General features: G+C 36.6%; 1 protein-coding gene across 2 annotated transcripts in view; it reads left to right on the top strand.

Moving 5' to 3' along the window:
- The first annotated feature begins 6 nt into the window (after positions 1 to 6).
- RBM26 (RNA binding motif protein 26) overlaps positions 7 to 20,553 on the top strand; it is a 52,923-nt gene continuing 32,376 nt past the window's right edge. The window contains exons 1-8 of one of the 2 annotated variants that reach the window (XM_010003503.1): positions 7 to 92; positions 11,788 to 11,906; positions 12,456 to 12,592; positions 13,444 to 13,532; positions 14,118 to 14,329; positions 16,188 to 16,448; positions 18,602 to 18,841; positions 20,293 to 20,429. In XM_010003503.1, the coding sequence (XP_010001805.1) occupies positions 22 to 92; positions 11,788 to 11,906; positions 12,456 to 12,592; positions 13,444 to 13,532; positions 14,118 to 14,329; positions 16,188 to 16,448; positions 18,602 to 18,841; positions 20,293 to 20,429 (1,266 nt within the window). In that variant the 5' untranslated portion in view covers positions 7 to 21. Of the gene's footprint in view, positions 93 to 11,787; positions 11,907 to 12,455; positions 12,593 to 13,443; positions 13,533 to 14,117; positions 14,330 to 16,187; positions 16,449 to 18,601; positions 18,842 to 20,292; positions 20,434 to 20,553 lie in introns of both variants that reach the window. The other variant, XM_010003504.1, reaches the window with a different exon arrangement.

The raw sequence follows: 20,553 nt of genomic DNA, 5'->3' as shown, positions 1-20,553 counted from the left end.
GGGGGGCCCGGGCCGCTCTGGATGGTGGTTAAAATGATCATAGAAAACTTCGAGGCGCTGAAATCCTGGCTCAGCAAAACCTTGGAGCCCATGTGAGTAGTCGCGACCCTCCCTCTCTCCCCCGCCCCCTCCAAAATAAACCTTCCCTTGAAGAAGATGGGGGACGTCAGCGGAACAGGGAATGGTGTGCTGGATAGGCCTGTGAGGGCCTCCCGGGAGATGCCCTCGCAGCGTCCTTCTCCGCCGGCTCTTGTGCGAGGGCCCTGCGGGGCTGTGTCGTTTCCCCGCTCTCCCGGCGCCGTCCTCGGCGGGGAAGGAGGGAGGCAGGACCGTCTTTCTCCGGAGGATGCAGCTTCCCCCCCTAGCGACCGCCCTCGCCTTTCTCTTTGTAGCCCGGGGAAAGCGGCAGATAATGTGTCTGCGTGTGCACCTCGCTGCTCCCGGCTCGCAGCCCCCGGAGAGGCCAGGTTAATAACCTCGGCGTGCCGCCCTGCCCAGTGACCTTCTCTGGCAGAGCTCAGGTGCCACTGGGACGTTTCCCAGGATCCTGGGGCCTTCCGAGTAGCATTTTCATAGACTCGTCGCACGTCATTCTCAGTTGTTTTGACTATTTTACGCTCTCTTATTCTACACCCCCCCGAATAAAAATTGCATCAGTAGAGCGCTTGGGAGTAGAAGCCCTAGAGCTAATTTGCCTATTTGTGAATACTTTCTTGGCTTCTAAGCATAACATTCATGTGAGTAATTGGGCCTCTTCTGCAAATAGTCCATGTCTTCTTTCTCTGAATGATATTTTAGTGGCACTGTGACCTGAACTTGGTTTTAAAGGTTTTTGCCTTCTGGAAGTCTGGTGTCTATAGACTTTAGATCAAAGCATGTGCTTCACTTGAAGCACTGTTTTAACACGTATGAATTAAATTACTTTATTTGGGTTAATAGAACTACAACTTATGAATTAATTCTGATGTTAACTTTTTTTTTTCAAAACTTTTGGGTTTGTTCTGGGGCTATTGAATAGGGAAAATAAAAGTATGCTTTGTGGCTTCCATAGCCGTTAATTAAGTAGATATATGTGTGTCTTATGCTGAAATAAATAAGCTATAAAATGCTGGGACATTTTTAGGAGAGCATGCCTAGCCCAAACCACACTGGAATAGATGAGTCTTGAACTTAATTTCAGTGGATTTTGGATTAGGCATTCAGCAAATTATACTGAGTGCCTTTATACAAAAAGCTTGATTTTTATTATTATTATTTTTTTAAAAGCGCATTTTCTTGTAATTACGCAGTTTTGGGAGGGTGAACTAGTCTTCCTTTTGGGTCAGTGTAAGGTAGTATTAGATTAACAGAGCACATAGGTAAGGTAGTATTAGAATAACAGAGAACATTGTGTTCCGTGGTAATAGATCCAGCTAGTTGTCTGGTGCAGAATGCTCCGTGTTAGGCTTTGAATACTTTCTTGCATGATTGATACAGATACTTAAGAGTGTGCTGGTCGAGAGGCCTAGAGCAGATAATATTAACATGGGAAAAACCTCATCATTTCCAAAGTTCATGCTGATAATTTGAAATTATAAATCATAATACTTACTTCTCAGTTGGTCAGCAGCTGGAGATTGGTATGTGAGCTTGAAAGAGTTTGCAAGAAGCAGTTTTAAATTCTGTGAAATGTGAAACTAGGAGTCTGCTGGTGTCATTTACAGGAGGGCTTCAAAATCCCTCTTTTTGAGTAAATACACAAGGTTCTTTGGATTTTGCAGATCTGTATGAAATTAATCTACACAGTTTGTCTGCTCTTTCTTGAGTATTATCCATCAGCAGTTTTACTTTACCAGATAATGATTAGAAATTTCTTATCACACTATAAAAAGTATATAGAAGTATATAAAGTATATTAAAAGTATTGAAAGTTCGCCATGTGCTATTTAGCTGGAGGTCAGTATGGTTCCTCAGTCATTCTCCTCAAGCTCCATTCATTAGTGATGTGCAGTACTAACTTCTTATTTTGGTAACAAACTCAGGTTGCTCAATGTTTCTTTATTTGTTTCAATATCGCACTGTGCTATCTGCTAGTAATAATAGGCATTTAAGTGGTGACATTGAGATTTTCAGCTTATGTGACTAGTGTGATTTTCTGCTTTTTAGCACTAAAAGGACCAAGATGTTTTTGTCAAGTTAAACTTAGTGTGTGAGCAGTTCAAATGTGGTTCGTATACTGGGAAATTATGTTGTGGGATAGGGAACTGCTGGCCTTGAGGATTCTGATTTCCGTGAATTTTTAGCTTTGGGAGGAAACAAGCCAACAATGACTGTAAAATTCAGCTGTCATTCAGTTTTGTGCAGAGTCCTGTGTAACTGTTATTCCAGTAAGTGTTGGAATTAGTGAAGAAGTATTGTCATTTCCTAGCAGTAAATATTCTTGGAGCTGCTTCTGGTTTCAGCTGTCTGAAATGTGTGCCTAAGCCATAGCTTCTGTCTATATGAAAATTTTAGTGTGAAGTTACTTGTAAAGAAGTAATTGCTGCTGGTGCAGTACTGATACATTAAGGCCCTCAGTGCTGGTCATCTGGAGACGTTTCCATAGCCTGAAAATATTTTTTTATGTGTCCTTTTCTTTTTAATGAAACAAACAAACAAAAGTGCTAGCTGTTTTTATCTCATGGCTCTTTCAGAAACTTAGCTGTGTTAGAGGTAGCTGAATTTCCTAACCAGACTAAGGAAGACACCACTGTATTAGGCCATTATAGAGGTGTTATTTTTTAGGGGAGTTTTAAGGGGAGAAGTGTACTGAAGAAGATTACATGAATTTCATATGCATGTGTATATATATATGCTATATATCCAGAGCTGAATAGTTCAGTCAGGTTGTATAGCTTGTTCCAAAGGCACATGTAACCCATGCTTCTAAAAATAATGAAACATGCTTCAGAACTAGAAGACAGCAATATCCATATAGGTTGTTTCATTTTATCATCAAGTTTTGTATTTGTTTTAAAGCATCAGCAAGCATGCTAACTTCTTAGTGTAATGAAAAACATGTTATATAGTTGTATTGACTGGACATAATTTGGATGTTAGATTGTTTTCACATGGTGTTCTGGGGAAATACGGTTAATAGTCAAGAATGTTTGGAGGAAAAGGATGATAAAGGGTTTAAATTTCATAATGTTTTGTTTGTTTTTGGTAGGTTGTTGGGTTTTTTGTTTGTTTTGGACTGCTCTAATGCCTTTGACAAAGCCTTGGTGATCCTCCATACAAACACTCCTCTGAGTTTGACCATGTTGCAGTGAGCTAGAAACTGCAAAATGCTACCAGACTAGAGTGTATACACAGTCCAGCTCTGCTTGAGTAGCTTTCTGTGGGTCTCCAGAAAGATGCTCCAGATCCTGTGTAAGCTGTGTAGATAATCCTTACTGGAATATCAGGATCTGCTTTGGCAAAGTTCCAAGTAGGGAAGTTTTATTTGCGTGTTTGGTTTGGTTTTTTTCCTATAGTTTGTTTGCATCTCTACTCGTGAAAAAAATCAGCTTTTTTTTACTAATGCTGCATTTATCATTTTGCCTTGTAAGACATCATAATGTTCTCCCTCTTGCCCTAATTCATTATCGTGGAAAAATTTCTTGGTTTTAATTACTTTGTAGAAAATAAATTTAATTAAAATATTCTGCTTACCCACTGAATTTTACTTGCAGCTTGATTAAGGCTCCCGTATCTGATTTTCTTCACTGTGTTTACTTTCATGTACTAAATCAAACTTGGAAGGAAGATGAAAAAGTATATAAAGTATATAAAGGTGTTTTGCATTGCTTAATTCTGTAAGTGATCATGACATTGTAGCTACTTATGTCAGAAGGAATAAAATCCAATTAGTTTAAAGAATATTTTTATTATATTTATCATTGGAATATTTTATTGCAAACAGTCAGCATGCTCTGGTATTCAGTTACACCTTCAGCACTCTATTTTTGTTGGTCATGCTTTTCAACCTTTCATTTTTAAAGCTCATTGTATTTTTTTGGCTGTTGGGGTATCTGTTTAACTGTGAAGAGTTTACTGTTTAGTTAGCTTCACCTAGTTGCTTAAAGGTAGTGACTAAAAAATTTTAACAGTGGTGTGAGGAATATGCTAATAATGTAAGATACAAAAATAATAGAAATAAGTAAAAATGAAAAAAACTTTGGCATTCCTTTCCATGTACATGTGGTACCCAATCCTACCAGTAATACTCATTGGCTCACCAGGAGGTTTCACTCTTATTTCCCATGAAGCTTGCTGAGAAGTTCAAAAGCAATAAGTGTTTCTCTTAATTTCACTTATTCTGTTAACACTTTACATTAAGGTTGTTATAACTAAGATAAATAACATGCAAATACTGTGTGTCCTCTTAACCACTAGGAGGTTACTCTTCTACGCCTGTTAAGAAACTTGACAGTTGGTTCACCTGACTCATGGACAGTGTCTGTATTTGAGAAACTTGAGGTTCCTAACTCAGAGTGCTAGTGATAGTGCTACACTTCTGTGTAACAGTACTGTGATACAATTAAAGTGTTGATATTGCAAGGTGTAGTTGAAGGCGACAATGAAGAGGAGAAAATTATTTGTGTTACAGGAAACCTTTATTCTTACACTGAACACAGGCAACAGAATGGAACCCCTTGGCTGCATCACAAGTCACAGAGACTCTGTGATGATTTTTGCTTTCTGCATTGAATGTGTGTTGGACAACCAGCAAGCTGACAGCTGTTCTGCCTCATGAGAGCTGTCTTAAATCTAGAGGTGGCATTTTAAGCTGCCTGTTACTGGTTGCAGCTGTATGAGCATGTCAGATCTGGGTATCAAGATAACTTAGAACTATTGTAATGACATCACTAATTTATGTAACAGCATTGTTGCATTCCTCAATGTATTTCTATTACTTTAGGTACGGGGGAGGCGAGAGGCTTTTGCCCATACCTGAATATATCTGTATATAATTGTATATATTTTCTTGTATCATTCATTAGTGTTTTAATTAAAGCTGTGTAGTTTAGTTTTCAATCCAGCCAAGTCTCTCTCTTTTTCTCTCTCTCCTTCCTTACCTGGGTGGGAGGGGGAGGGGATCGAGAGCATTGTTGTCGGACCTAAGTCAAACTGTGAACTTGAGGTTCCTAACTCAGAGTGCTAGTGATAGTGCTACACTTCTGTGTAACAGTACTGTGATACAATTAAAGTGTTGATATTGCAAGGTGTAGTTGAAGGCGACAATGAAGAGGAGAAAATTATTTGTGTTACAGGAAACCTTTATTCTTACACTGAACACAGGCAACAGAATGGAACCCCTTGGCTGCATCACAAGTCACAGAGACTCTGTGATGATTTTTGCTTTCTGCATTGAATGTGTGTTGGACAACCAGCAAGCTGACAGCTGTTCTGCCTCATGAGAGCTGTCTTAAATCTAGAGGTGGCATTTTAAGCTGCCTGTTACTGGTTGCAGCTGTATGAGCATGTCAGATCTGGGTATCAAGATAACTTAGAACTATTGTAATGACATCACTAATTTATGTAACAGCATTGTTGCATTCCTCAATGTATTTCTATTACTTTAGGTACTGCTAAAGAGTTAATTAAGTGAGCATTATAAAAGTAGTCCTTCTCATCTGTCTCAAGATAAAAGTCAGATAATTGCTGAATGAGTTTGTAATTCATTTTTCTAATCGAACACTGTAGCTTTTTATGGACTATTTTTTGTAGTAGCAGCACAACAGAATGGTACAACTACATACATTAGACTAGCTTTTCTGCCCAGTATGCAACGTACATTTTTCTGCACCCACTCAGCCCTGAAAATATAGATCTTGGCTCTGAGCATTCAAACATAACCATGTCCACCTTGATTACCGTCGAGAAGCAAGCAGTATTCTAGAGCGAGTATAAATATCTAGGGGAGAAAGAAAAGATTAAAAATGTATATTGTAAATTTCCAGGATCAGAGTAGGACAGATAATGTGCACTTGCATGTTATTTCCTTTACAGAAAGACCATTCACTGCCTGCAGGATGTCAGACATGCTTTTGGAGTTTCTATCTATTGTGGTAGTTTAATTTGTCAAGGAACTAGTTTCAGCACTTGCAGCACCTTTTTGTCTGTACATTCATTTAAAAAAATGTATTAAAAACCCCTTTATATAGCTTCTTTTACAATTTAAAAAGTGTGTCCTCACTAGCTGTGTCCAAAATGAAGTATAGATTGAGGGTCTTGACATTAGCTTGAAATAAAGGTAATGAAATTACATCTGATATGAACAACTAGTGGTTTTGTTACAAGGAAACTAACCTTTGTTTTCTGTTCTCACTCCTCTCCCTCCCCCAATTACAGTTTTACTCCTCAGAGAATAAACTTTTCATGTGACAGCTTCAGCATGGGATTTATTTTTTTTATTATTTTTTTTTTCCCCAGATAGTATAAAGGTTATATACCCTGTAGTTAACCACTACTTACGTATATATCTCCCTTTGGGAATTTCCATACATTTTCCAGACATTTTCACCAGAGGGTGGACTTAAGAATGCTGGAATTTTTATTTTTTTCTTCGTAGGAAGTATGGATTGGGTTGGATTTCAAAAAATCTGAAAATATCAAATTCATGTTCTACGTCATGTTTGATTTATTGTCTAATAACTAAAATTTAAGCAGCAGTTGTTTAGCTATGCCGATGACATTTTTAGCAAAATAAATTATTATGCTGTAAAATAAAATATCAGCTCATGACGTATTGTTAAACTGATTTCTGTAGTGTTTACTATAGCACCATTGTATCAGGTCTGCACCAAATATTGTGGATACTACTTTTAAAAAAATTACCATAATTACTTTTTCAAGACTCCCGTTCAGAGTGGCTACTTTGTTATTAAGAACTGACTTAAATGATGACTTGCAGCACAAGGAACTTCATAGCATAGAGGTGGGTTTTTCTTAGGAGGAAAATATCTGGGTTTAGATATTTCAGACCATTCATCAGGCTAATTATTTAATACTTTAAAGGCTTCAGACTAGTATATATGTAGGGTACATAGAATGTGTACCTTTATGCATTCTGTGCTTTTGTCATGTTGGAAGATGTTATTTGAGGAAGGCACACTGGAGTAAGATAGGCAATGTTAATCAGCTATTTAAATATGTGAGTTTTTCAGGTATATTCTCATGAGCTTCACAACTATCATTCTTGAGTCTGCTTGCCATTTTAAAATTCCTTGTATTTCTTCCTCCTCATCTTGGTTTAAGAATTCTTCAGGTTTTTGATGCTTTTTTTCCCTGTCGGTGTGAGTATTGTAACAGGAGTCCTACTGGCCTTTTTCAGTATTTAGATGCTGTAGAGTTCAGGGCCCTGTTGGGGAGACTTGCCTGAAGTTCTCAATTGGTAGTGATGTAAATATTTAGTCCAACAGGCTTTCACATCTGCCTTCCCTTTTGATGCCTTTTACATTAAAAATACTCAAATAAACAGCATGTTCTGTGTTTCATTTTAATACATATTTTTGTACTGATGCTTAAACACATTCATAGGCACTAGCCTGGCAAAATACGTCCTCAGCCTAGTGTATTAGAAGTTTGTGTTCATTCGCTCTTAAGGCTTCAGGGATATTTACTGAATGCTTCTATTCAATATCTTTTAAAATGGTTCTTATGCAATATTTATGTACAAAGGTATTTTGGTAGTTTAGCTTATCTGCCTTGTTGAATTACTGCTAGCTATTTTGTCCAAGTATTTCAAAGTCAGTATAAACTCTGTTGTTAGTAAGGGATTTTGTACATACAGGTATACAATAAATGACGCTAATACATACTCCACATTCACTGAATTGCAAGTTAAGGCTGCTGCCTGTAATTGCACGATCATAAAAATCAGAACATATTTAGTATTTTTTATTTTAAAATATGTAAATCTGAGTGTTGGAAATGGATAGAGTAGTGTTTAATGAATTGCAAAGCATTCAATTAAAAAAACTACAGACAAGTGAGTCCTCATTAGCCAAATTGCTTTCTCCTTCTTAAACATTCATTATTAATATATACATATATATATTTAAAACTTAAATTTACTCCTAGCAACTTCACTTTTTTTCTTTATTTGAAATGTTAATTTTGAATAATGATTGCAAAACCAGATGAAATCAGAAACAAAGGATTTTGAAGGAGCGATTTTTAACTTTTCTGTGAGGTTTGTTGCAGTTGTGAACTCTTGCTTCTACAATTGAAAAAAAAAGATTTGATTTGGTGTTAATTTCCTTTTTGAAGCTTTTCTCTGGTAGTCTGCAGTGAAGGTATCCAGATCATTTTCTGAAGACCATGTAGAGCTCTAGCAAGAGAATTCTTCCTTCTATGCCTGTGTTTTAAATACTGTTTATTAGAGCAGGATTAACAAAACAAACTTCACTGTTTAATACAGAGCAGTAGACACTGCATATTATCTGACTATGGCAATACAGAATCAGCAAAAAAGCATTACTAGAGGTAAAAACATCTAGCATTACTAGTTACGATCATATCTGCAGAAAGCGGGTGTAAGAAAAACATATTGTAGCAGGCACTGGGATGTACTTCCTGCAGTGGAAATGAGTTCAGATTACTTGCACTAACTTTAAGACAAAATGAAAGAGAAAAGAGGAGGATAAAGTTATGAATGTCTAAATTCCTGTCACACTTTCAATGCAGAGATTCTATTTATGCTCAGGGCTGTGATGTCATCTCAGAAGCCAGGCACATAAATAACCTACAGTGAGAGTGGTAGGACTGCACAGTCTCTTCAAAATGCTAGTCCTTGAGCACATAATCCAAGCAAATTGACCTATAGATAGATGATAATAGCACACTGATTTGCTGATGCATGTTTCAGCTTGAAACTGGGAGAGAACTGATACATGATTTTGTAGTGACATTGAAGTTGCATTAAGGAAAAAAAAAATAGTCTTCCAAATTTACGTGTTAGGAAGTTATGAAATGCTGGCATTAGGGCCTCCTGGGGGCTGCATTGTGAGCCTGTGATGAACACTGTTCAACCCTGGGCTTTCAGATGATCTGGTTGGATGATATGCTCAGCAGCTAAAAGTGTAAAAGAGACTGTGTAGTCCTGCTACTCTCATTGTAAGCGGTTATTTATGTGCCCACTTCTGAGGTGACTTGGTGATTGATCAGCATTTTCTTCTGGATAAAGAAATGTGAAATGTGAATGGGGCAAACCAGATTTGATGGTTGGAGGAAAAATTTTGTGAGGAATTTTCAATCTGTGTGCAGTCTGTTTTTCAGTCAACAGTATGTAACTGCATTTTGTCAGTTCAGTGTGTGTGTGGGGTTCTTCTGGAATTGTAGACTGATGGAGAACTCCCATCTCCTGTATTTATGAATAATGCAGGCTAATACAGAATACTGTGGTATGTCCCATAGAAGCTCAGGTTACTTTTACAGCATGAAATTCTCCTATTGCCTGCTTTCTATGTTATGTTTGAAGCTTTGACCTTTAACTTCAGAACACTATGCTGGGCCCAGGCTAACCAGAATGTCTCCTGAGAATGGATGCTGACAGATCATCTTTGTTTAGTTAGTTATGTTTGGATGGACGATGTTGTTTGCTGTGCAAGAGATAGCTTTTTTTGGAGAGAGGAATTAGGTAGCATGATGTGGTGAAGGATTTGGTTTCTTCTGCCTAGTATCTAAAATACATGTAATTTAAATGATCAACATTCAGATTAATAATTAAAATTCAGCAATGAAATCTCATTTATTTTAATGTGGAGGAGATTGGAAGCTGCAGTTTTATTTCATCATTGTGAGTAAGTGGACTTCTGTGTTAAAACACAGTGGACACAGTAGACTTCTGTGTAATACTCATATTCAGGACAACTTCCTGACTGCAGTTTAATTTTACTTCTCAATTATTTTTGCTAGAGAATGTGTACAGTTAAAATACATCAGTGCAATTTTTTTCCTCGTACTGTAGTTCTTTAAAACACTAGTATTAACTTTGATCACCACCCAGATGACTGAGCTGTCTGTACTGCGTGATGGGGGGGGGGTGTATATTAAATTCCTCCCTGGTTTTGTGGGGTTGGCAGTCTTTCTTTGGTTAGTGCTAAATAATGGGATTAAATGGTTTAAGAAAATGCTACTGTTATGCTTCATAAACCGGTGTCTAACCATTTCATTAGTTACTGGTTTTGAAAGATGAAGTGTGAAATGGTTTTCTACAGTATTCTTGCTTGCTTCGGCAGGCTGACACTATAGCACAACTATGAAGTTCATTTTAGGTTACTATTTGTGAAACATTATGATAAGATGATAGCAGTTATATCAAATAAAGTTCTACTTCATCTGAATATACAGCTCTTTGTCAATGTGCATGAGACCACCAGCTTCTACAGGGAAGTGCTCCATACTTAATTTTACATTGAATTTAGATGTCTAAAATGGGTAATGATCTGCTAATTTCACTTAATTGTCTGTATACTGCTTACAAAGAATTCTATGATAGTATCATATGGACACTTTTCCTTATAGAATCATAGAATCTTAGGGGTTGGAAGGGACCTCGAAAGATCATCTAGTCCAACCCCCCTGCCAGAGCAGGATCACCTAGAGTACATCACACACGAACACATCCAGGTGGGTTTTGAATGTCTCCAGTGAAGGAGACTCCACAACCTCCCTGGGCAGTCTGTTCCAGTGCTCTGTCACTCTTACAGTAAAAATTTTTTTTCGGATATTCACCTTGAACCTCCTATGCTCCAATTTACACCCGTTACCCCTTGTCCTATCACTGGTCATCACTGAGAAAAGCCTAACTCCGTCCCCCTGACACTCACCCCTTACATATTTGTAAACATGGATGAGGTCACCCCTCAGTCTCCTTTTCTCCAAGCTAAAGAGACCCAGCTCCCTCAGCCTTTCCTCATAAGGGAGATGTTCCACTCCCTTCATCATCTTTGTAGCTCTGCGCTGGACTCTTTCAAGAAGTTCCCTGTCCTTCTTGAACTGAGGGACCCAGAACTGGACACAATACTCCAGATGCGGCCTCACCAATGCAGAATAGAGGGGGAGGAGAACCTCTCTTGACTAACCACACCCTTTCTAATGCACCCCAGGATGCCATTGGCCTTCTTGGCCACAAGGGCACATTGCTGGCTCATGGTCATCCTCCTGTCTACCAGGACCCCCAGGTCTCTTTCACCTACACTACCTTCCTTAGGCTTTTGAAGTGACGGTTTTCCAGTTAATCTGCTTTTTATGTTGTTCATATGTGTGTAGTAATAAGAGCCTTGAAAGATGAGTTTAAGAGAGTCTCTCTGAGATTCTGATTTTTAATTTTTTATTTTTTTTTAGCATAGGTTACTTTCACTGTGTCAATGTATTCATTTGTAATTAAGTAGACTGACTTTTTTCTATTAGCAGTCAATTAGTATTGCACTCAGAATTACTGATTTAATTGCTGGGAAATGATAGAAGTATTTGTGTGGTTTTAATTGTTTTTAAGACTATTAGGCAGTTGAAATGGTTTCAGTCTAAATGGTTCTTTCTAGTTTGCTGTGAGGTGCCCTGTGGAATATTGTTTTGAAATATTCTAGGCAGTTGCTTCTCTGGAAAAGAAAGCTGATAGGTAGAGATCTTAGATATCTGGAGTTGGCTTAAAAAATTCCCCTGAGTGTTTTTCAATTACTTTAGTAGGAAGGGTTTTGATCTGTGTGTATTGGTCATACCAGTTTCAGATATTAACTTATGTAATTTTTTTTTCTTCTTGTTTCACTAATCTCTTTGCAGATGTGATGCAGATCCATCTGCCCTAGCTAAATATGTTCTGGCTTTGGTAAAGAAGGATAAAAGTGAAAAAGAACTGAAGGCATTGTGTGTTGATCAGCTGGATGTATTTCTTCAGAAAGGTATGGTCTTCATCAGAACAATTAAGATTCAGTCTGTCTTGTTTAATTCATTCAAATAATCTTTTACTATGGCATTGTGCATGAATATCTTTATTAGCTTTGTTTACTTTGAAGGATGTAATTCAGTTTTTGTGAAGTAATTAGCTTTAAAAACCAGATGTATAAAGTACAAAAATCCATATATATTAGGAATATGTTTTGAGTCTTTTGCTATCCTAGAAGAAAATTATGGATGTTAAGAATTAGTTTCAGAACTGGTAGTAGTGGAGCTCTGTATATATTCTGAAATACTCTTCCATATGTTTTAATAAGAGACATTGAACAATTCAGTGATGGAAAACATTTATGAAATGTTGTAATTATTGACAAGTTTCTTGACTCTGTAGATGTTCTTTTATAATCTAGAATTGGCAGCAGAGTATTTTAAAAAGTACTATTAATTGTTTTAACTTTTTGGTGAATGCTGATTTATAAAAAAAGTATTTATTTTCAAAGCAAATATTAACTGATATTTTGAATAATGGATGTTTGTACATTCTTTATTTTTAGAAACTCAGATATTTGTAGAAAAACTGTTTGATGCTGTGAATACAAAAAGCTACCTACCTCCACCAGAACAGCCATCATCAGGAAGTCTGAAAGTAGAATTTTTTCAGCACCAGGAAAAAGAGACAAAAAAAGAAGAGGTAGACATTTACTTCATTTTATATTTGTCTTTTTTTATTCCTGTGTTTTGCTTATGTGATTCAACTTTACCATGTTTATTTGTTTATTAATAATAGTTCCCAAACTTATACTGCAGTATTAAATTATGTCAGAACATTTGTGCCTCGTATGTGGAGTGCTGCTACACGATTTTTCTAAACATAAGTTGATTCTTCAAAGGTAAACCCAAGTGATTCTGACTAGGCAAGTGTCAGTAGAGTTACTGAGTCGTGCAGGAGTTGCAGTACAACCTACCCTTGCTCAGGATTGCTATTGTAGTTACGCTGCCCTTGAATTAAAAAATCCAGGCTGCCATGTCAAATGGCAGTCCTCATTCCTACAGCTGCTTGATCCAGATAGCATCCTTATTCTGACCCAGGTGTTTATATTGTTCTTTGAGCCAGAAGGTTAGGTTTGCCCTTTTTAACAGCAGCCTAGGTTTAGCTGCATTAATGTGTTTAAATGTGATCTGAACCAGCTGCTGAAAAGACCTTACTGAGTCACTCGTTGAATATTCATGTCTTCCCACTTCTGTCACTGCACCTTAGTATGGATTTTTGTCCACCTATAGCAAAAGCAGATGTATATTTAGTATAGCACAGTAAGGATTGCTTATTCTGCTTTATTTTTTTCCATCCTATGATTTGAATATTCCTAGAAATAAAGTTATAATCCTTTATGAAGATTCTCTAATGGCATTAGAAGCAAAAATGTTGTTTCAGTTCATTGCTACTGCTGACTTGGATCAACATTTTGCGTTTTTTTTATTTGTGCAGAAGTCTCCATGATAGTGTACTCATGTTTTGATCTAATGTATGTACTTTAAATTCAGATAGTTAAAGAGGAAGAGAGAGAGAAAAAGTTTTCTAGAAGAGTAAATCACAGCCCTCCTCAATCAAGTTCTCGCTACAGAGATACCAGGTGATAAATTTTGCTTAACCTTTTGTATTGTATCTGTAATCAAATGGATTTTGATTTTTATGGTGCTACTAAATTAAATATTTTCTTTCTGAGTCATCACCAAATAAGCCTAAAAATAAGACTTTATTTTTTGCATATGTAGTTAAATGGCAAGGATGTGACAGCGAGAATTGTCTCTGAGTTGTGCACAACTATCCCATTTGAGTTTTATGATTAATTTTTATGTTAGTTTTGTGCTTTATATTACAGTGCTCTGCTCAGTATTGAGATTGATTTGTGATAATTTTAATTTCAAAGACTTCCCTCCAGTATCAGGTTTTTTTATGTTTTTTCCAACTTGAAGAAGGTGCAGTATTGGGCAGAAATAAAATTTTACATATGTTTTAAAATCTTATAAATGGTAAAAGTAAAATGTATAAACCAAATAAAATAATTTTAGAAGTCTTTTGAGAAGACAGAAGGTCCATAGTTAAATTACATTTTCCATAGCCATTTCTTGACATTTTTAATGGTAGTTACGGTTTTAAATTATGGCTTAATTATTATTATAATTATTCTGATTAACCTACAAAATTGCATATTTAGAAGCCGTGATGAAAGGAAAAAAGATGAACGTTCTCGGAAAAGAGATTATGACCGAAATCCTCCCAGAAGAGATTCCTATAGAGATCGATATAACAGAAGAAGAGGGAGGAGTCGGAGCTACAGCAGGAGTCGAAGTAGAAGTTGGAGCAAAGAGAGATTGCGGGACCGGGATCGAGACCGGAGCAGAAGCCGGAGCAGAACACGAAGCAGAGGTACCAACAGTTGGTCTCTAAAATACGGTGAATGTTGTCTACAAAATTTAGATGCTAAACCTAAACACTGTGTTCAAGATGTATCAAAATTTCCTCTACTGTTCTTGTTTTTCAAATTTAGCTTGGTTGTCTGTGGATACTAGGCTTATATGAATGTTTTTAGTGCTTATTTCCCCTCTTTTCCCTCTGTGCTGTAAGAGGGGCAGAAAAATCCAAATTAATTGAGTTTTGTTAAATTTTAGGAAACTCGGAGTCTGTTTCAGGAAGATGTAAAAATCTGTGAAGACAGAATTAGGAGAAATTACCTGTTTGGCAGGATTTGTCAAGCAGAACACAGTACACACAAGTACAGCTCTGTTATATTTGTCTTCCCTCATTCTTGGTGTCATAGGGAGGGGCTGAAATCATTACAGTAAATGTTTGCATTTGTACAGTTATCTATAAGACTAAAAGATTCAGTACAGCAGTTTTTCAAATAAAGTGCCTTGAAAAATAAAGCTGTTTCTTCAGCTGAAATGAATGCTTTTTCCCACAGTAGTTGTTAACGATAAATTGAAAAAGAACATTGAGAGTTATTTTATAATCTCTCTATTCTGTTTTAAACTCTGTAGAGCTAAGTAGTAGTGTGGTTTGAGTCTCCTGTGTATTATTTTTCTTTCTGTAGATGGGTGTTTGCTAACTCAGTCTTAAAAACAGTAGTGCAGAGTTCCTGAAAATAAGCAAGCAGGTATTTTCCGAACAACCTATGAGTGATCAAGTTAACATGCAGCAGTAAAATAAAAATATTACAATGTGATTAAATCTTAATTTAAGGAGTGTTTTACATAAGCTGCAACAGTAATATCTTGCAGGCAATATCTTGTAGTGCAGGCTTTGTTTCTTTTTCCAAGTACATTAAGAAAAGTGTTTTACCCACACTTACCTGCCATCTTTAAGTCATTTTTATTGATGTTTCTTTAATCACTGAATCACAGAATGGCTTGGGTTGGAAGGGACCTTTAAGATAATCTAGTTTCAACCCCCCTCCATGGGCAGGGACACCTTCACATGTCATTGTGTGAGTCTACCAACAGTGTCATAATACTTACTTTTTATTTTATGGCAGTACTGGAAAATAAGATAATAGTTTATATGTATTCAGAATAAAAGGTTATGTTACTGCTGTGTCTGGCCTGGAACGTTCCACACCTGTCAAGTACTATTATTTCTCCCATCATGATAAAGGTTTGCATGTGGTTAAATATACACATTTGAATGCAGATAAAATGAAAATAAACAATGTGAAGATAGAACAATAACAGTGTCTTAAAACATAAAAATGTGTAACTTTTACATTATTTTCAAGTGGGGGCTGCCTTTTTCTTGCCCATTACTTCCCTTCATTCAGGTTAATTTTCCATGTGAAGTTCTTAGAATAAATGCATCACTACAGAAGATGTTCTGTGCTTGAAGTTAAATAGGGTTTCTGCTTTATTGTGGGTATAGCTGTTACTGAAATAACACTGCAGCTATGTACTTTTAATATAATTTTTTTTCTGATTAAAACTTTGGCATATAGGAGTATGGGATAGTTGAGGTTGGAAGACACCTTTGAAGGTCATCTGGTTCAACACCCTATCTCCAAGAAAGTAAACTGGATGAAGTTGTTCAACACCATATCCAGTTGGGTTTAAAGTAACTCCTAAGGGTGGTGATTGTACAGGCAGTCTGGAAAACCTGTAGAACATTTCAACTATCACTTTCATATTTTAAGTTGAATAGGTGTGAATTAAAGATACTTAAGTAGGTTATGGGCTGTTTCTAGTGAAAATGTACAAAATAATTAGTTTCTTTTGTTTTGGTTTATGTCTTTTTACAGAAAGGGATTTGGGAAAGCCAAAATACGATCTAGATAGGACAGACCCATTAGAGAACAATTATACTCCAGTTTCTTCTGTGACAAATATTTCATCTGGCCACTACCCTGTTCCTACTCTGAGCAGCACTATTACTGTTATTGCTCCTGCTCATCATGGAAATAACACTACTGAAAGCTGGTCAGAGTTCCATGAAGAGCAGCTGGACCACAACTCCTATGGAAGACCTCCGCTGCCAAAGAAACGATGTAGAGATTATGATGGTAAGGCTGTATTTTTTGAATTGCTTCCTGCAGCTGTAGTTAGCCCCTTTCTGAAAAGATTGAGGTAATTTTCCTTTCTTTTCCTAATCTCCTCTAATGCTGTGTTTTTTCTATTACACAATTATTGAAGGCAAATTTTATCCCAGTTTGTAATCACTTAGTTTTAGACAATTCTGTTAGTGTGCGTATATTTTTTTGTAGTTACTGTATTATTTTATGCAGATGGAACATTGTGTACTTCATATTAAAAAAATTACATTAAAAAGTCCTCTTTTACACAGGTTTCCTGTCTTATATCATGTTCAGGCTAAGTATTGTATTTCGTAGTTTTGACCATGATTAAGCACCCTATATGGACCTCGTTCCTATTCCATCCTAAGAGGTAATTTTTAACTAGGAAGGTCTAGAGCTGCAACTTCCCAAGCTCATGTTAACCCAGTTTTTCATTGTGAGTGTCACTTAGAAACAGAAGAGGTTTTGTGCTTATTTGTGTCTTAAAGTATAATTTTGCATATCTTGTGCTGAAATCCACACAAGGGGTGCTTCAGTTAACAGTGACTTACCTAATTCAGCCAATTGACCTCTTAGCTCAACAGAGTTTAAATTTCCTCCTAAAGTTTTGTTTAGCTTGGTTTTGTTTTTTTTTGTTGTGTAACAAAATAACGAATTTAAGATCTAGGCCAGTTTACATTCAGAGCTCTGATTAGAATAGTGTGATTTAATTTAAGAAAATGGGAGCCTGAGCTCTCAAATGTTGGTAGAGTTGTACTAGTGAAGGATGACTTTTCCGGTGTACATTGTAGCAATACTGTGGAGTGAGGAGAGTTGTGAAAGGGTAGTTTTGCTTTGAAGTTTTCTTCTAGTGCAAGCTGAGCTGCAGAATGTTGTTGTCATGGTCTTGCAGCTCCACAGGTTTTTTAGAAAGGAACTAAACATGCAAGTGTGAAAACTGTCTTTAAGTGTTTTCTGTAGCAGCTTATTACTGCAAATTTCTGAATATGAAGCAAATAGTAATGTCTTGGAAAACTGATATAGTTGTCCTCCAGTTTTTACTGTTGGTTTTGGTTTTTTCCTCTAAATTTCTGATTATTACTAAAATCTGTCAGTAGATGTCTCTTCCATTTGCTCTTGTCATGGCTGTTTGTGTCTTCTAAACTGAAAGCTCATCTTTCTGGTGGCTAATTGGTACTGACATACTGCTCTTCCTTTTTGCACTTTCACATTTTCTACTTAATCTACTCTATGGAACTTCTGTTTTTCCTTAGTATTTCAGTTTGTATATTCTGTAACTTGCCCTGAAGATGAGGTAATACTGACTGCTTTGCAGCATCATGTTTTGAGGATGCAAACACTCAGCTTTCTTCCTGTTTTACCAGAAGATGTTTTAAGCTTCCTCCCATATTGCGTTTTGTTGGGTTTCTCGTGGGGTGTGTTTTTTTGTTTTCATTTGGTTTTTTGTGGGGACTGTTTCTAATCATAGAATCTTATAGTAGTTTCAGTTGGAAGGGACCTTTAAAGATCATCTCATCTAGCCACCCTGCATTGAGCAGGGACGTGTTCAACTAGATCAGGTTGCTGGGAGGGAGCATCTTACCACCTTTCTGAAGCAACATGTTCCAGTGTTTCACCACCCTCATTGTAAAAAATTTTTTCCTTATATTTAGTCTAAACATAACTCTCTTAGGTTAAGACCATCACCTGTTGTCCTGTTACAGCAGACCCTTTTAATCACATAAAATTGCATCAAAATAGTCTTAATTCTTTCTGCAATAATTAGAAAAGAGGAAAAATAGTAGTAGGTTCTCTGAACTTTAATAGGCGTTTCTTGATCCCTTCCTCTACGCTTGTTACTTAGAAACACTGTATTTATGTTAATGTTATTCTACCAAGGTTTCACTCTGCTTTCAGTTTAGTGCAGAACTCTTCAAGAAAACTCTTAACTCCTGCCTTTATTCTGCTAGAATGTTGCTGCAATCTTTCTGTGTGCTGTTAAAATGAAGTTAAATGATCAGCTTTATATTCTAGTTCTGCTGGTATGTGAAGTTCTTCATTTACAAACTACTGCATTATACATAGAACTTCTCCTAGCTACTCTGCATTAAGCTACAGTTATTGAATTACTAACAACAATTATTTTTGTTTTGCTGTTTCAGAAAAGGGTTTCTGTATGAGAGGAGACATGTGCCCTTTTGATCATGGAAGCGATCCAGTAGTGGTAGAAGATGTGAATCTTTCTGGCATCCTGCCTTTTCCAGCACAACCCCCTGTTGTCGAAGGACCACCTCCTCCTGGACTTCCTCCCCCTCCACCAATTCTGAGTCCTCCTCCTGTTAACCTTAGACCTCCAGTGCCACCACCAGGCCCTTTACCACCTAGCCTTCCCCCTGTAACAGGTAATTTAAAAAGATTAAACCCAATTTATTAGTAGAAAAGCCTGTATGTTACTTGAGTTGTATGCAGTGCTAAAAGCTGCTTTAGGAATGCCAATTCTACTTTACAGAGTTTTGCTTTGCTCTGCTGTGTCATAGCTTATGCCAAAATACTTGGTTTTATAGTGATGGTTGCGTGGTTGGTTGTTGTAAAATTTGCATGTTGAGTGGGAACATTGAATATATGGGGTAGTATTTTAACTGTGCTTAAGCAAAAACATGGCATGGCAAAACTTAGTTCCCTGAGTTTTATAGGAGAAATTGTCTGAAACTGACTCTTGTTAGAGAAGAAGGGAAAGTCCTGGAAACAACAGATATTTGGCATTTCATTTTTAATGCTAAAATTAATGAGAATTCATGACCTCGTCAAATTTACACCTGAAAATGCGATTTGTGATGAATTTTGAAACTAAACTTGTAAATGAACTAAGAAAATTCTACAGCTTGCTTACTCTTTCATTAGAAAGTACTTTGGCTCAAATACTAAAAATGACATGAAGACTTGTGTGCCTGTCTATCATTTATATAAAAGAGCAGTTCAGTATTCAGTTCCCTTGAGTGGCTTAAAAATTGTTACATTAGTTTTATGTGAGTATTCCTTTTTTTTTTTTTAATTAACATAGATGTGTCATTTGGTAAAATTTTTCAACAACAATTGATATTTGATAGTGATTGGAAGTTTCTTAAAATGTTTTAATTTCTGGTTGATAGTGTATTAAAGTAAGTACTGAATTTATTTATTTCACTCAGTATAGAAAGTAAACTATTGCTGGGGTTATTGGTTCTGCCTCAAATATTATTTCTGGATCTGTGTGGAAAGTCCAAATATGTGACTTTATATCTTTCCCAGAGCCTGATTTTGCCAATGTTTAGATTGAAGATCAAGCTTGACTGCTCAGCTTTGAAAGTGTCAGTTACCTGTCGTAAAAAAAGTCCAACCAACCAATTAAAACCTCTCTTAAAGAAGGTTCCCTTGGACTTTCTAGCAGAATTTTAGCAATATTCTTGGGTATTGGGAAAAAATAATTTCCATCAAGTTAGTTACTGTCATTTAATATTTTTGTTATAGACTATTAAATAATTTGTTTCTTTGAGGGAGTTTTATAGAGCTTTAAAGATACTCTGTTGGTAAAAATAAATGCTGGCTTAGCAACTAGATTTTGCTTATATAAAATGTTTGGAGAAGTATTAAACTATTCAAATACTTTTCTCTGTAATCTAAGTTCTGAGTCATTTGCTGGCAGTGATGGTTTCATATGAATGAATGGTACAGTATCGTGTCTGTATACATACCCTCTCACCCCCTTTATTTAATAGCCTCAGAATCATTTCAGGTCGATTTCTGTAAGAGTTGAGTGTAATGTAAGCTTAGTGGATAATAAATGAATATAGTGTTATTCTTAATTTTTTTACAGGACCACCCCCTCCCCTTCCCCCATTGCAGCCTGCTGGCATGGATGCTCCCCCAAACTCAGCAACTAGCTCAGTTCCTACTGTTGTCACAACGGGTATTCATCACCAGCCGCCTCCTGCTCCACCCTCTCTTTTTACAGCAGGTGTAGTACTGAGGCTTTGCCCACAAGGTTTGCTAAATAGAATAACCTTGATTTATATTATACTGTATGTTTTAGAGATGATAATTCCGTAATTTAGAGAGTATGTTTGTATCATTTAGA

The sequence above is a fragment of the Chaetura pelagica genome, unplaced genomic scaffold (genome assembly GCF_000747805.2).
Source record: "Chaetura pelagica isolate M959 unplaced genomic scaffold, ChaPel_1.0 scaffold106, whole genome shotgun sequence".
NCBI lineage: Eukaryota > Metazoa > Chordata > Aves > Apodiformes > Apodidae > Chaetura > Chaetura pelagica.
Note: the sequence above shows the minus strand (reverse complement) of the source record. Positions and strands in the feature narration are given on the sequence as shown.